Source organism: Leptopilina boulardi, unplaced genomic scaffold, assembly GCF_019393585.1.
Source record: "Leptopilina boulardi isolate dan_hultmark-lab unplaced genomic scaffold, ZJU_Lbou_2.1 LbouV2_112, whole genome shotgun sequence".
Taxonomy (NCBI): domain Eukaryota; kingdom Metazoa; phylum Arthropoda; class Insecta; order Hymenoptera; family Figitidae; genus Leptopilina; species Leptopilina boulardi.
Window position 1 is genome coordinate 2,074,777 of NW_026137655.1, and position 15,551 is coordinate 2,090,327.

Below are 15,551 nucleotides of genomic sequence, written 5' to 3' on the forward strand. Positions count from 1 at the left end.
TCATATTTACATGTTTGATATATTCCTTAAAAATATAACATTAACTTATAACAATAAAAAAAATTATAATAATTAGATCAATTTTTGATCTTACAAAAAATTATCAAATATCCTTATTATTTATATTATAAATTCTCTTTTGATATATATTTGCTATATATTTTGTGCATATGAAAAAATTAAGTATATTTCTGTAAATTAATAAGTTTTATTACATAATTTAAATATTTAAATTTTGTAATTAAAACATATTTTGATTTTTGATTTTGGAATTATTAAAATTTATTTTTTTGGGAAAAAAAAGAAAAATTGAGGCAGGCACAGATGAGTAGCACTGTTGAGTATATCTTAATTATAAATTAATATCCTAATAAAAATATCCAATACCGATGGGTTAAATATTTTAATATCTTAAATATAAAATCTCTTTAAAAACTAACAAGTCTTAATAATGTACGTGTACTTTTTGAGCAGAATATATATATATATAAATTAAATACATTTTGATATAATGATTATCAAAATTTGCTATACAATAAATTATAGATATAATAATAATAATAATAATTTGGCGACATGATTTCATTATGAAAATTTTTACAAATAAAACATTAATATATAAATTCTAAAAGTGCAATTTACTATTAAATATTTATTATATTAAAATTATTTATTCAAAATGAATAGTAATAAATTGCACTCCTTGTCGTGAATATATGAATATGACAAAATTTTCATTGTCCATCCTTTTGTAGTCGCCAAAAATATATATGACAATTTATTGCTAATTAAATAAAATTTGGGTTTATTTGATTATTGTAATGTATTTAATATTACAGTACTCAAGTTTATTGTTTTTAATATTATAAAGAGTACTTTAATATTTAATATCAGCTTATTAAATAAAGTTTTTAAAATTATTACATGCGTATATAAAACATATATATATAAAAAATAGATTCTATTATAAAAAAGGAAGACAAAATAATATTAAGTAGAAGAGAGACATTTTGTTTATTAAATAAATTGTGAGTATTAGGAATTTTTTTTTTTGGTCCCTCGTTTTATTTTCCTTTATATAATATATAGAATTGCTTTATATTCGCGAAATTAAATCAGATATTATTGATATACATCGAAAATTTAGTTTGCTATTAACTGTTTGTAAATGGAAAAAGATAAATTAATTATTTTTTATTGGAAGTAAAAATAAATCAATGTTTTCTCTTTTTTTCGTTGTAAAATTTTTTTAAATACTGTGGTTACTATATATAATCTTTTCTACATTTTATCGTTATATTTTACCATAAAAATTATTTTAAACACAATGATTATTAAAACAAATATTAGAGTAACGATACATTATCGAAATAATGGCTGACAAAATCGTAAAATTTGGAAAATTAATATAAATAAAATTATAATACATCGATGGAAACACATGTGTAAAATTGTTATTTATTAATATATTTATTAATTGCACATTATCGTAAAAAAAGGGGAAACTTTTATTTGGATAATCCTTTTTATTGTGTTATTATTTTTTTTATTGAATATTCAATAAAAAATAAAAATAAATTTTAAAATTTTTTTAATAGAAACCGACTTTTGATATAAAAATTATAAGTACTTGGAAGTCTGACTGTAAATTATTTTTACTACTGATAATAAAATTGTCTGACTAAAACTGACTTGAACTACTGATATCAGAATAAGAATTTGAAATGTGTGATTAAAACAACTTTTATAATTATGTGTCTGACTAAAACTGTTTTTACTACTTAATTAAAAAGTACACTATAAACCTATTTGTCTGATTGAAAATGTCTTCTACTACTGATAAAAAAACTGAAATGATTTTTTTCTATTAATTCTAAACTGGAAAATTTTAATTCAGTTTGTCTGACTAAAATTGACATTTACTACTTTGAAAAATTAATTAGAACCGTTTTTGTCTGACCTAACTCGTCTTTTACTACTGCTATAGAAAATTATTGTTTGACTGACTAAAACTTACTTTAACTACTTGTACAAAAATATTTAATTTGAATCACTTTTAATAGAATTAAAATTTCATGAATTTTTACTGTCTGACTAAAATTTACTTCTACTACTTGCATTTAAAATGTTTTTTGTATTGAAAAAATCTACTAGTGTAAGTAAATTTGTTTTATTAGTACTTTTACAATAATTATAAAATATATCGTTTTGTCTGACTGAAATTATCCTTCTCTACTAATTGTGTAATTGCAAAATAATTAAATAGTTTGTCTGACTAAAGGTGGATTTTTCTACTTAAAAACGGAAAAAACGGTTTTGTTTGACCAAAGTCCTTATTACTACTGAATTATTGAGAAATCGGAAAAGTTTTGTCTGGACTAAAATTGACTTTCACTACTTAAAAACAATAAAAAGCGAATAAAAACAATTTTGTCTGACCAATCTCGTATATTACTACTGAAATTTTTGGAATTCGGCAAAATATTGTCCGACTAAAAATAGCTTTTACTACTTATAAAAACTAAAAAAAAGAATAAAAACAGTTTTGTCTGACCAATGTCGTACATTACTACTGAATATTTTGAAATTCGGAAAAATATTGTCTGACTAAAACTGACTGTTGTTACTTGTAAAAACGGAAAAAGAGAATGAAACCGTTTGTCTGACCAAAGTCGTATATTACTACTGAAATTTTTGGAATTCGGAAATCTATTGACTGACTAATGCTGATTTTTGCTACTCATAGACAATTAAAGAAGAATAAAAATAATTTTGTCTGCCTAAAGTCGTATATTACTACTGAAAGTTTAGGAATTCGAAAAAATTTTGTCCGACTAAAGATGTCTTTTACTACTTATAAAAAATAAAAAAAAAGTATAAAAACAGTTTTGTCTGACCAATGTCATACATTACTACTGAAATTTCTAGAATACGGAAATGCGTTGTCTGACTAAATCCACCTTTTACTACTTATAAAAAGTAAAAAAAACTGATTTGAGTGAATTTTGTCGTTTACAGATTATAAAAAACTAAATAAAAATAATTATTGTGTTTATTAGTTTTCTTATATGTAAACTTCGTTTCAAGGGAAAAAATCAGAATTTGTTTCGTTAAAAAAAATCCATTATAAAAATGAATTATGTTTCTCAAACAATTGAAAAAATCAGTAATTCTTTTTCTGATTCAACAGTTTTATATAGCAAACAGTTTTCGAAGTATATGATTTACTATATACTTATATATATATACTCGCGTAGAAATTCTATATAGAGAAAATGGGTTATACATATATACGCACTTACGGTACTTTGTACAGTATATTGCACATTGTCTTTGACGGCATTCGCGCTTGTTTTTTTTTTGTTTTTTTTTTATTAATTTTTTTCTCCCTTTTAAAATCATTGGATCGAATATATATATATATTGTAAATAAATATAATGTATTTTTCATTCAACCTTGTTCAACCGGGTTGGCCCCTGGTTTTTGTGATTGTAATCGATCAGAGCAACGTACTCTCAACAATCCATAAGACAACCATCCATTGCTCGTCTCATTTTGTTGCTGTTGTTGTTGCTGTTGATGATGATGATGATGAAGATGATGATGATTCTTTTGATTTTCCCTCATCATTTCACGTTGAACTTGTAATCGATGTAACATTGCACCAGCGACAAGCGCCGATATTACTGCTGACAATGCAACAATAACAAAAAGTGCACTGAAACCCGGTACCGGAAGGCAAATTCCATAAACAACTTCTTCGCGTATTCTTCCTTGAAATACAGTGACAGCCTCGGCGTGTGTATCGGGACTGAAGGCAAGGTCAGCCTCGGATATGACCTCATAGATGCCACTCACTCCAACGTCAGCACTTCGCACCTTACGATCGGACACAATCACGGAACGTTTTCGACGAATTGGATTCTCCGTTGATTGCTGTTGATGATGATGATTATGATGATGATGATGAATTATTCTTTCACCCCTTCTTGATTCTGGATTGATGATTTTTTTCTCTGACGAATTTTCTTTTGAATTTTTCTCTGCGTCAGCATCATCATCATCCTGTGGTGTGTCCTCTTCTTCGTCGAGGTTACGAGGACCATGTGGAAATCGTTCCTCGCCATCGTATCGCGTCACTCGAGCAGGTTCCTGATTTGCAGACAAAAAAATTATTTTAGCCATTTTTTTAACTAAAACTTTCGTAGAAAAATAACTAAATTTTTTAATAATATTTCACTAAAATATTTTTAGTAACTTTTACTAAAATTTAGTGAAAATTTTTAGTAATTTGAATTAGTAAAGGAATTCTCAGAATATTTTAAATGTGTAACAAATTATAATAATTTAATATATTTATAATGAATTTATCATGAATTATTTAATAAAATAATTGGTCATCAAATATTTATACTTTTAATTATCTTCAAATATTTATTATCTAAATTTGAATTAGCAATTTTTTCATTCTATACATATAATTATCATAACAAACCAAGATAAAATTTTATGATTTTGCAATTTATTCCTTTAAAATTCAATTATCCTTATACGCTAATTTAATATTTCGGATTTCCATTTTGATTTGATTACTTTAATTTTCTGTCTCTCTCTCTCTCTCTTTCTGTTCATCCCAAAAGTTGTTTTAAACGTTTTTGTCAGTTTGAACGTAAATTTTATACAAATGCAAATTTAATAAAGTTTACGTCATAAATAAATAAATTTAAGGAGAAAAAAAATTGACGAAAAGAATAAATTAAAAAAAAAAAAATACATTTTGGAAAACAGTCGAAAAAAATATTTGATAAAAGAAATTTTTTTAAAAAACTTTTTGTAAAGTTTTGCAACATAAATTTTTGTTTTTATATTTCAGTTTCAATAATAATTAGCCACAAGGAGTTATTAATTAATTTATGATCATGATAAACAAATAAAATGTCAGAACGATGAAACAAGTTATATGTGTGTATATAATTAATTAGCAATTATAGCTGGTTGAACTACAACTCTAGATTGTAGATTACACTTGAGTGAAAAGGATATATGAAATATAATGACAACAAAAAATCAAAATCAAGTAGAGAAATAAAAATTTTTGAAAATCATCTTTAAGAAAATATAATTTTGATTTTTAATTCTAAAAGAAAGGAAAACAATTTTTTTTTTTTTTTGATATCGAAGAAAAAAATATTATTACCAAAATAGGAGGTAAATGCTGTGGATCCATGGATGTTGTACCGGAATTTGTTTCGCTACCATCGGACATTGAAACACGATTGCTCATCATTTGTGCTTGTGCTTTAGGTGCTGATTTTTCAACACCAAGAAACTGGCCACCAACTGAGGTCATTGCGTCATTATTATTATTATTTTGAATAATGTCATCGTACATTAATCCATCCTCCTCGTGACTTGCACTTGTTGCCGTAGTTGTTGTTTGCGAATATAATGGTCTTACATTAACGTCTTTTCTTTCTTGAATTCTGTCCGCAGAATCACTCAATTGACAATGATCCAAACATCCATGTCGACATATTTCCACCTTTCAATTAAAAAAAAAATCAGGAAACAATTAAAATACAATTAAATAATAAAAAATTAAAAAAACAAATTAAATACCAAAAAAACTTAAAGTACAATAAAAAACCAAAAATAAAAAAAATTAAAGTATAATTAAATAGTAAGAAAAATAAAAAAAATATTTTTTATATTAGAATTTTTTATAGCAGGATGTTTATTTTGTTTAAACAAAATTTTTTGTTTTATTATTTTTTCTTTGAATTGAAAAATTTATATTTTCTTGACTATACGTGCATCTAAATGTTAAACATGTGAATTCATTTTCCAGACCACAGGTTTAACTCGTTAGTTCACGCGACACACCTGGAGAACGCAAATTACTTTATCTCTTTGGAAGATAAGAGACTTCAACATATATATGTATGCAAAAGTTAAACGCTGACTGCAGTATATGGAATATGTGAGCCAGATGTCTCGAGTCTATCTTCCTGCTTCATCGAAAAATAAAGGATTACATTTTTTTTTCATCCTTTTCTCGAATTTTTCCCTTTTTTTTATCCTCAAAAGAATTCATTCATTTATAGTTTGAAATTATTTTCAAATTTTTAATAATAATATTTTTATTTATCAATTTAGCAAAGTTAAAAATGAAAAAAAAATAATTATTTTTTAATTAAAAATATTCACCTTGCATTTGATATGAACACTGAGTGCATCAGGAAATTTGAAGGCATGAAAGAAAGCGTACGTTATGACAGTTGCACGATCGTCTGAACCTCGTGCTTTCAAAAAACGACTAATCATTTTTGGCCTAAGTACACAGCCAAATTCATCGCTCAGCTGAATTGTATGACCACCGCCATCGGAAGCAACACATGATTTTACTCGCATGTCAAATTCACCTTGAAAATTGAGAGAAGACAAAAAAAAATGGAAAAATTATTAGAATGTTTGTTCTTAAAACAATTCACGAGAACGCCAAGTACCTTGGACTTTGATGGCTCGCTCGTTACCTCGGTAATCATTTATAGCGACGACAAGAGTCAATGTTGAACCCAATGGAACAATTCCCGACACTGGCGGTGCCCATGGTCCTTTTCCATGTTGAATTTCCATCCAGCAGTCCACATTGTCTCCTGAGAAAATTAATAATTATTTTTTTTCACATCAAAAATCAATAAAAAATATTCAAAATTAATAGTTTTTTTGTTAGGATTTCGTGGCTTAGGCCCGAAAGCCTTATAGTTTGGGTTTGACGTCTGTCCGGCTGTTCGTCCGTCCGTCCGTCGTACACTTGTATGGTTATCATAGAAACCGTTACCATAGCAACAGGTTCCAAAGCAACCTGTACAATAGTAACCGCTACCATAGTAACCAGTACCATAATAACTAAATGGCACCAAATTAACTGGTACCAAAGTAACTAGTACCACACTAACTGGTAGGATAGTAACTAAATGGTTTCAAAAGTAACTGGTAGCATAATAACTAAACGATACCAAAGTAACTGGCAGCATAGTAACTAAATGGTACTAAATTAACTGTTACCAAAGTAACTGGCACCAAAGTAACTGGTAGCATAGTAACTAAATGGTACCAAATTAACTGTTACCAAAGTAACTGGTACCAAAGTAACTGGTAGCATAGTAACTAAATGGTACCAAAGTAACTGGTACCAAAGTAACTTGTACCAAAGTAACTAGTACCATAGAAACTAAATGGTACCAAAGTAACTGGTACCATAGAGACTAAATGCTACCAAAGTAACTGGTAACAAAGTGAGTGGTACCACACTAACTGGTACCAAAGTAACTTGTACCAAAGTAACTAGTACCATAGAAACTAAATGGTACCAAAGTAACTGGTACCATAGAGACTAAATGCTACCAAAGTAACTGGTAACAAAGTAAGTGGTATCACACTAACTGGTACCATAGTAACTGGTACCATAGTATCTGGTACCAAAGTAACTGGTACCAAATTAACTGGTACCAAATTAACTAATACCAAATTAACTGGTACCAAATTAACTGGTACCATAGTAACTGGTACCATAGAAACTAAATGGTACCAAAGTAACTGGTACCAAAGTTACTGGTACTAAAGTAACTGGTACCAAATTAACTGGTACCATAGTAACTGGTCCCATAGAAACTAAATGGTACCAAAGTAACTGATACCAAAATAACTGGTACCATAGTAACTGGTACCATAGAAACTAAATGGTACCAAAGTAACTGGTACCAAAGTTACTGGTACCAAAGTTACTGCTACTAAAGTAACTGGTTCCATAGAAACTAAATGGTACCAAAGTAACTGATACCAAAATAACTGGTACCATAGTAACTGGTACCATAGAAACTAAATGGTACCAAAGTAACTGGTACCAAAGTTACTGGTACCAAAGTTACTGCTACTAAAGTAACTGGTTCCATAGAAACTAAATGGTACCAAAGTAACTGATACCAAAATAACTGGTACCATAGTAACTGGTACCATAGAAACTAAATAGTACCAAAGTAACTGGTACCAAAGTAACCGGTACCATAGCAACCGTTACTGTGGTAGTATTTATAATTATTTAGCATTAATTTTTGGCACCGTTCATAAATTTTGCACAGAAAATTCTTGAATATTTTTAAATAATAAAAAATTTAAATAATTAAAATTATCAAAAAAAGAAATAAAATGTATTAAAAAATATTTTCAAAAAAAAAAAAAAAAAAAATTTTTGCTTATATAGATGCAAAACAAAAAAAAGACCACTACAAAGAGAAATGTAAGTATAGTATGACCGCAAAAATTCTTTTATTCTTCTTTTTGCAAATGAGCCAGAAAACTGGAAGCTGTAATTTATCGCATAAATGGAAATGAAATGGCGTAACCACGGCTCTCTTTTTTTGCGGTTGGCTATAGTTTCTCGAGTTCAGATGGTCAAGTTTTTCCCTACCTCACCCAGAGGTATATATACGGGTGGAGTATTCTTTGCATTAAATGGACCTTGTGGTCAAGCACTGTGGTATTTGCGCTTTGTTGCGATTTTATTTTTTTCTTTCTTTTACGTCAAAAAAAAAAAAACTAACCATGGGTAATAATATAATTTATTCTACTTTAAATTGACACAAATTGTCACATAATTGATATTTGTTTTTTTTTTAAATTTAATTTTCTTATTATTTAAAATGCATTTTTTGAAAAATTTTAAAAATTTTCTAAATATAATTTTTTTTAATATAAAAAAAAATTTAAAATACGCAAAAGAAATTGATTTCAATAATTTTTCATTATTTGTAAAAGTGGGAAAAGAATAATAATAAAAAAAAATTGTACCTCGAAAATCTAGTTGAATGACATCGAGATCAGCAATAACCATTGGTGGTTTCGAAGCTGTTTTTTCATAATCGTTGAACCATTCACATCGTAGCCTTTTTGCTTCGTCCCAAACCTCAAGTAGATCTTTATCGTATTGAACTACTACAGTATTCTCGTAAAATTGTCCATGCATATCCGGTTTCGTACCACACCTGTGGCCCAAAAAAAGGAAAAAAAATTCGTTAATAAATTGTTTTCTTAAGATTTTCATTAAAAAAAAGTCCTTCAAAAAAAAATTCAAAATTAATAAATAAATAATAAATTAAGATAAATAAATACTTTTATAATTTTCCTAAATTATTTACAATGAAACAAATTACATAACAAAAAAAAAATGTTTTCTGTTAGAATTTCCTTATAGATAAATTATGCGAGATTGAAAAATCAATACCAAGAATTTCTTCACTAATGAATAATAATAAATTAATTCAATTAGTGCATTACATAGATTTTTAGATGTTAAATTTTTTTTGAAAAGAAAAAAAAATGTAACTTGCAATAATTTCTCGTTAAAATTGGAAATAAATAAATTAACTGGACATGGCATAAAAAAAATAAATGTAAGTAAAGTTTCTTAAGTGAAATTAGGAATTTCATGCGATGATGTTGATTAGAGATCAATATTAATAGATATATATATATGTATAGCATTGAATAGCTTATCAGTTAAAGGCTGATTGGATGCTGTGCGCGCAAGGTATTGAGAGTTAGTGTGTTCAACATAGACCTCTAATTCAATGGATACGATATAGTGATGACAGAGATTAGAGTCTGTACGATGTATCTAATGCTTAACTGCATAGATGTGGCGCTCGAGTAGATAATCAGAACTGTAACACACTTTCATTAATCGATGCAAGCGCTAAATGTTACGTGTAATGCACACGACCTTGATTGCAAATCTTGAGGAAAGATATTTACTTACATATATATATATATATATAGCAAAGGATAATATGAGAATTAATTTAATTAAATCAGAACAGTTTAATGAACCACGATAAACATCATTCATATACAGACTTGTTGATTTTAATTAAATTGATTTTGATTGCCCCAAATATTAATAATTTCATTTAATTGCAATTAATTATAATTAAAAAAGGTTTTTATTTTATTAAGTAAACTACCTTTCTTTTAATTTTTTTTGTGTGAATTTCAGTATAAGTAGTAAAAGAAAATTTTAGTCAGACATTGATTAGTAAAATTAATCTCAGGCTAAACCATTTAAATTAGTAGTAAAAGCTATCTTTAGTCACCCGCGTGAAAAACGAACTATGGGAAAAAGCTATCAAAAGCTGGCAAAAGATGGGAGAAGATTTTCGCCATTGTTTTTAAGTTTTATCCCATACTTCAAAGAATTGCAAAAAGCTCACAAACCATTGCTTATGAGCCTTTCCCATACTTTTTTTTAATATCATATAACATTGCTAAAATCTTGCCAAAGTATTGCAAAAATATGGGAATAAAATAAAGTCAATTTTTTCTAACGTACTTCTTATTTTTCTCATTTTTTTTCTGAAAATCATTGCAAAACAATGGGAAAAAGATTAAGAAAGAAAAAATTTATTTTTCTCATTTTTTCATCTTTTAAAATTAGATTTTTAAAGTATTGCTAAAACCTGGCAAAAATATACGAACAAAATTAATCAATTTTTCTCGTTATTTTAGCTTTAAAAATCTGATTTTTGAAGTATTGCAAAAATATGGGAATAAGATTTTGAAAGAAAAAATCAATTTTCCTCTATTTTTCAACTTTGAAAATTTGATTTTTAAAGTATTGCAAAAATATGGGAAAAAGATTTTGAAAGAAAAAATCAATTTTCCTCTATTTTTCAACTTTAAAAATTGGATTTTTAAAGTATTGCAAAAATATGGGAAAAAGATTTTGAAAGAAAAAATCAATTTTCCTCTATTTTTCAACTTTAAAAATTTGATTTTTAAAGTATTGCAAAAATATGGGAAAAAGATTTTGAAAGAAAAAATCAATTTTCCTCTATTTTTCAACTTTAAAAATTTGATTTTTAAAGTATTGCAAAAATATGGGAAAAAGATTGGTAGTGAAAAAATCAATTTTCCTTATTTTTTAAACTTTAAAACTTTGTTTTTTAAAGTATTGCGAAATCATTGGAAAAAGATTGGACGGAAAAAATCAATCTTTCTCGATTTTTCAGCTTTAAAATTTTGATTTTTAAAGTATTGCAAAAATATGGGAAAAAGATTTTGAAAGAAAAAATAAATTTCCTCTAATTTTCAACTTTAAAAATTTGATTTTTAAAGTATTGCAAAAATATGGGAAAAAGATTGGAAAGAAAAAATCAATTTTCCTCTAATTTACAATTTTAAAAATTTGATTTTTAAAGTATTTTCCTCTATTTTTCAATTTTAAAAATTTAAGTTTTAAAGTATTGCAAAAATATGGGAAAAAGATTTTGAAAGAAAAAATCAATTTTCCTCTATTTTTCAACTTTAAAAATTGGATTTTTAAAGTATTGCAAAAATATGGGAAAAAGATTTTGAAAGGAAAAATCAATTTTCCTCTATTTTTCAACTTTAAAAATTAAATTTTTAAAGTATTGCAAAAATATGGGAAAAAGATTTTGAAAGGAAAAATCAATTTTCCTCTATTTTTCAACTTTAAAAATTTGATTTTTAAAGTATTGCAAAAATATGGGAAAAAGATTTTGAAAGAAAAAATCAATTTTCCTCTATTTTTCAACTTTAAAAATTTGATTTTTAAAGTATTGCAAAAATATGGGAAAAAGATTTTGAAAGGAAAAATCAATTCTCCTCTAATTTTCAATTTTAAAAATTTGATTTTTAAAGTATTGCAAAAATATGGGAAAAAGATTTTGAAAGAAAAAATCAATTTTCCTCTATTTTTCAACTTTAATAATTTAATTTTTAAAGTATTGCAAAAATATGGGAAAAAGATTTTGAAAGGAAAAATCAATTTTCCTCTAATTTTCAATTTTAAAAATTTGATTTTTAAAGTATTTTCCTCTATTTTTCAATTTTAAAAATTTGAGTTTTAAAGTATTGCAAAAATATGGGAAAATTGATTTTTCCTTTCAAAATCTTTTTCCCATATTTTTGCAATACTTTAAAAATTTAATTTTTAAAGTTGAAAAATAGAGGAAAATTGATTTTTCCTTTCAAAATCTTTTTCCCATATTTTTGCAATACTTTAAAAATCCAATTTTTAAAGTTGAAAAATAGAGGAAAATTGATTTTTTCTTTCAAAATCTTTTTCCCATATTTTTGCAATACTTTAAAACTTAAATTTTTAAAATTGAAAAATAGAGGAAAATACTTTAAAAATCAAATTTTTAAAATTGTAAATTAGAGGAAAATTGATTTTTTCTTTCCAATCTTTTTCCCATATTTTTGCAATACTTTAAAAATCAAATTTTTAAAGTTGAAAATTAGAGGAAATTTATTTTTTCTTTCAAAATCTTTTTCCCATATTTTTGCAATACTTTAAAAATCAAAATTTTAAAGCTGAAAAATCGAGAAAGATTGATTTTTTCCGTCCAATCTTTTTCCAATGATTTCGCAATACTTTAAAAAACAAAGTTTTAAAGTTTAAAAAATAAGGAAAATTGATTTTTTCACTACCAATCTTTTTCCCATATTTTTGCAATACTTTAAAAATCAAATTTTTAAAGTTGAAAAATAGAGGAAAATTGATTTTTTCTTTCAAAATCTTTTTCCCATATTTTTGCAATACTTTAAAAATCAAATTTTTAAAGTTGAAAAATAGAGGAAAATTGATTTTTTCTTTCAAAATCTTTTTCCCATATTTTTGCAATACTTTAAAAATCAAATTTTCAAAGTTGAAAAATAGAGGAAAATTGATTTTTTCTTTCAAAATCTTATTCCCATATTTTTGCAATACTTCAAAAATCAGATTTTTAAAGCTAAAATAACGAGAAAAATTGATTAATTTTGTTCGTATATTTTTGCCAGGTTTTAGCAATACTTTAAAAATCTAATTTTTAAAGATGAAAAAATAAGAAAAATAAATTTTTTCTTTCTTAATCTTTTTCCCATTGTTTTGCAATGATTTTCAGAAAAAAAATGAGAAAAATAAGAAGTAAGTTAGAAAAAATTGACTTTATTTTATTCCCATATTTTTGCAATACTTTGGCAAGATTTTAGCAATGTTATATGATATTAAAAAAAAAGTATGGGAAAGGCTCATAAGCAATGGTTTGTGAGCTTTTTGCAATTCTTTGAAGTATGGGATAAAACTTAAAAACAATGGCGAAAATCTTCTCCCATCTTTTGCCAGCTTTTGATAGCTTTTTCCCATAGTTCGTTTTTCACGCGGGCAGACGAAAAATTTTCTTCAATAAACTGATATTAGGAAAAGAAAAAATTTTTTTCTCTACTTTGGTCCATTATAGCTCGGATGCTGTGGAATTATTAAAAAAATTTCTTAGATTTTTAGGAAAATTTTTCTTTTATTTATCTTTTTTTGAATTTTTTTTTTTGTATATAATTATATATTTTGAGAAATTAAAAATATTACCTTGCGTATGCTATTCGAAAAGAAAAGAATGTTTGTCCAGTTGAAGGTGGAACGTAAACACAACGTGGATCAGCGTGTTGGCCTTTTGAAGAAACAATACCCTCAAAGGGTTGAGAAAATGAAAGATGAACATCCATATGATCCTTTCCGCACATTACTTCAAGTGATTGTATCGCAGGCATTCCGTCTGGTCTTTCTAATGGCCAAATATCACTGTTGCTACTCACGTTTTTCAAGCCAATCACCTGCAAATTAATTAAATTCTCATTTTCAATTTCATTAAATTAATAATATTATTAATACAATTTTTTTATAGATTTTATGTTCCGGACCCCCTAAATTTTTTTTTAATTTCATTATTTTTGTTTAAAAACGAAAAAAAATGAGAATAAAATTTTTTTAGAGGTACCTAAAAATTACCAAGCATATTAATACTTTTATTATTATATTAATACACTAATAACAATAATAATATAACAGATAAGGATATAAATGTTTTTTTAAAAATACTGTGAAGAATATGAATGTTTTAAAATTTAAAAATAAAATTTGCTTGTTAAGGGTACATGTTTATAATATACAAAATAGGTGAAGTGAGATGTTATATAGTGGTCGTCGAATTATAATAAAATGCTCCAAGGCAAAATTGAGAGAGACTCCTGCGAGCCTAGGAGTAATGGTTGATTATTCCATGGAGTACATAAATTATAATTTACATACAGGAACTCACTGCACAGATTACATTCAGAAACATAAATCTATTCGACTTAAATTGTCCACTTTTGCGAGTATATCTTAATATCCATGGCAAACTCATATATAAATAGCTCATATCTTTAGTGCATACGCCAAATACATACAATGTATATATGTTACGATATCGACGTTGAAAAGAAAAAATATTTTTTCAATCTCAATTTTATTATTATTATTATTATAAATTATAGGCAAAAGTCAACTTTGATCAATTTTTACTATTTCTAGTATTTTTAATATTTCTAGTACTTTTAGTATTTCTAGTATTTTTAGTATTTCTAGTACTTTTAGTATTTCTAGTATTTTTAATATTTCTAGTACTTTTAGTATTTCTAGTAATTTTAGTATTTCTAGTACTTTTAGTATTTCTAGTATTTTTAGTATTTCTAGTACTTTTAGTATTTCTAGTACTTTTAGTATTTCTAGTATTTTTAATATTTCTAGTATTTTTAGTATTTCTAGTACTTTTAGTATTTCTAGTACTTTTAGTATTTCTAGTATTTTTAGTATTTTTAGTATTACCTATTTGTTATTTTTTTATTTCAAAATTGAAAACAATATATTTAAAAAAAGGAAATGAAATTTTCGCCAAACAATTTAAAAACAAATTTACCGCGAATAAAAAATGAATATAGTATAGAAGAGAGGAAAAGTCGGGAAACTTGATCTTATTCGAAATTTCAACAATGTTACAGGATCTGAATTTAAATTCACACAGTAGTGACACTGGAACGTGAGGGAACATTACAGATGGGATTCCCACTGTAGTGCCGCGCGTCCACTTCGAATACTAATTTCATACTATGACCCGTTATTACTATGCAATAAAAACTGAATTTTTTTTTTTTTTGATATTTTCAACTTTTATATAAAAAAATTCAAAAAGACAAAAATATTGTTTGTGAAAATTCAATTTTTTTGGGAAATTTAATTTTTTACCAATAATAATTTATCAGAATTATTTATTTTTTCCGCATTTATTAAAAATATTAAACAAAGGCAATACGGGGAAAATTCTTTGAAAGGAGAGGGAGCGCATTATGTTTGCGCTTGGAGAGCGAAGAAAAACCCGGGAGACTCATATGAGCAAGGGCTTATCTCTTTCTCTCTCTCTCTCTCTCTCTCTCTCTCTCTCTCTCTGCCCCTGTGTAATCATTTCTAATGAAATGTTGTCATTTAACAGTGCGATTGTATGAAAGAAGTCTGAAACTTGTTTTCACTTACGTGAAAAACGGCAACCGTTAATGCAGCGGTAAAGACGCCTCTCCCGTTACGAAGCAATGCGCGAGCATGGAATATATATATGTATATACATACACGAGAAACACCTTTTCTTCAATGATCACTGACACATGGATTTCTAACTTG

At 26.2% G+C, this 15,551-nt stretch overlaps 1 protein-coding gene across 2 annotated transcripts in view; it reads right to left on the reverse strand.

Moving 5' to 3' along the window:
• Positions 1-2,151: 2,151 nt before the first annotated feature.
• The window catches only part of LOC127278282 (uncharacterized), a 39,931-nt gene continuing 26,531 nt past the window's right edge, over positions 2,152-15,551 (reverse strand). The window contains exons 3-8 of one of the 2 annotated variants that reach the window (XM_051299928.1): positions 13,428-13,672; positions 8,852-9,045; positions 6,508-6,657; positions 6,209-6,423; positions 5,199-5,543; positions 2,152-4,153 (exon numbers count right to left, since the gene is read on the reverse strand). In XM_051299928.1, the coding sequence (XP_051155885.1) occupies positions 3,452-4,153; positions 5,199-5,543; positions 6,209-6,423; positions 6,508-6,657; positions 8,852-9,045; positions 13,428-13,672 (1,851 nt within the window). In that variant the 3' untranslated portion in view covers positions 2,152-3,451. The remainder of the gene's footprint in view (positions 4,154-5,198; positions 5,544-6,208; positions 6,424-6,507; positions 6,658-8,851; positions 9,046-13,427; positions 13,673-15,551) is intronic. The other variant, XM_051299935.1, reaches the window with a different exon arrangement.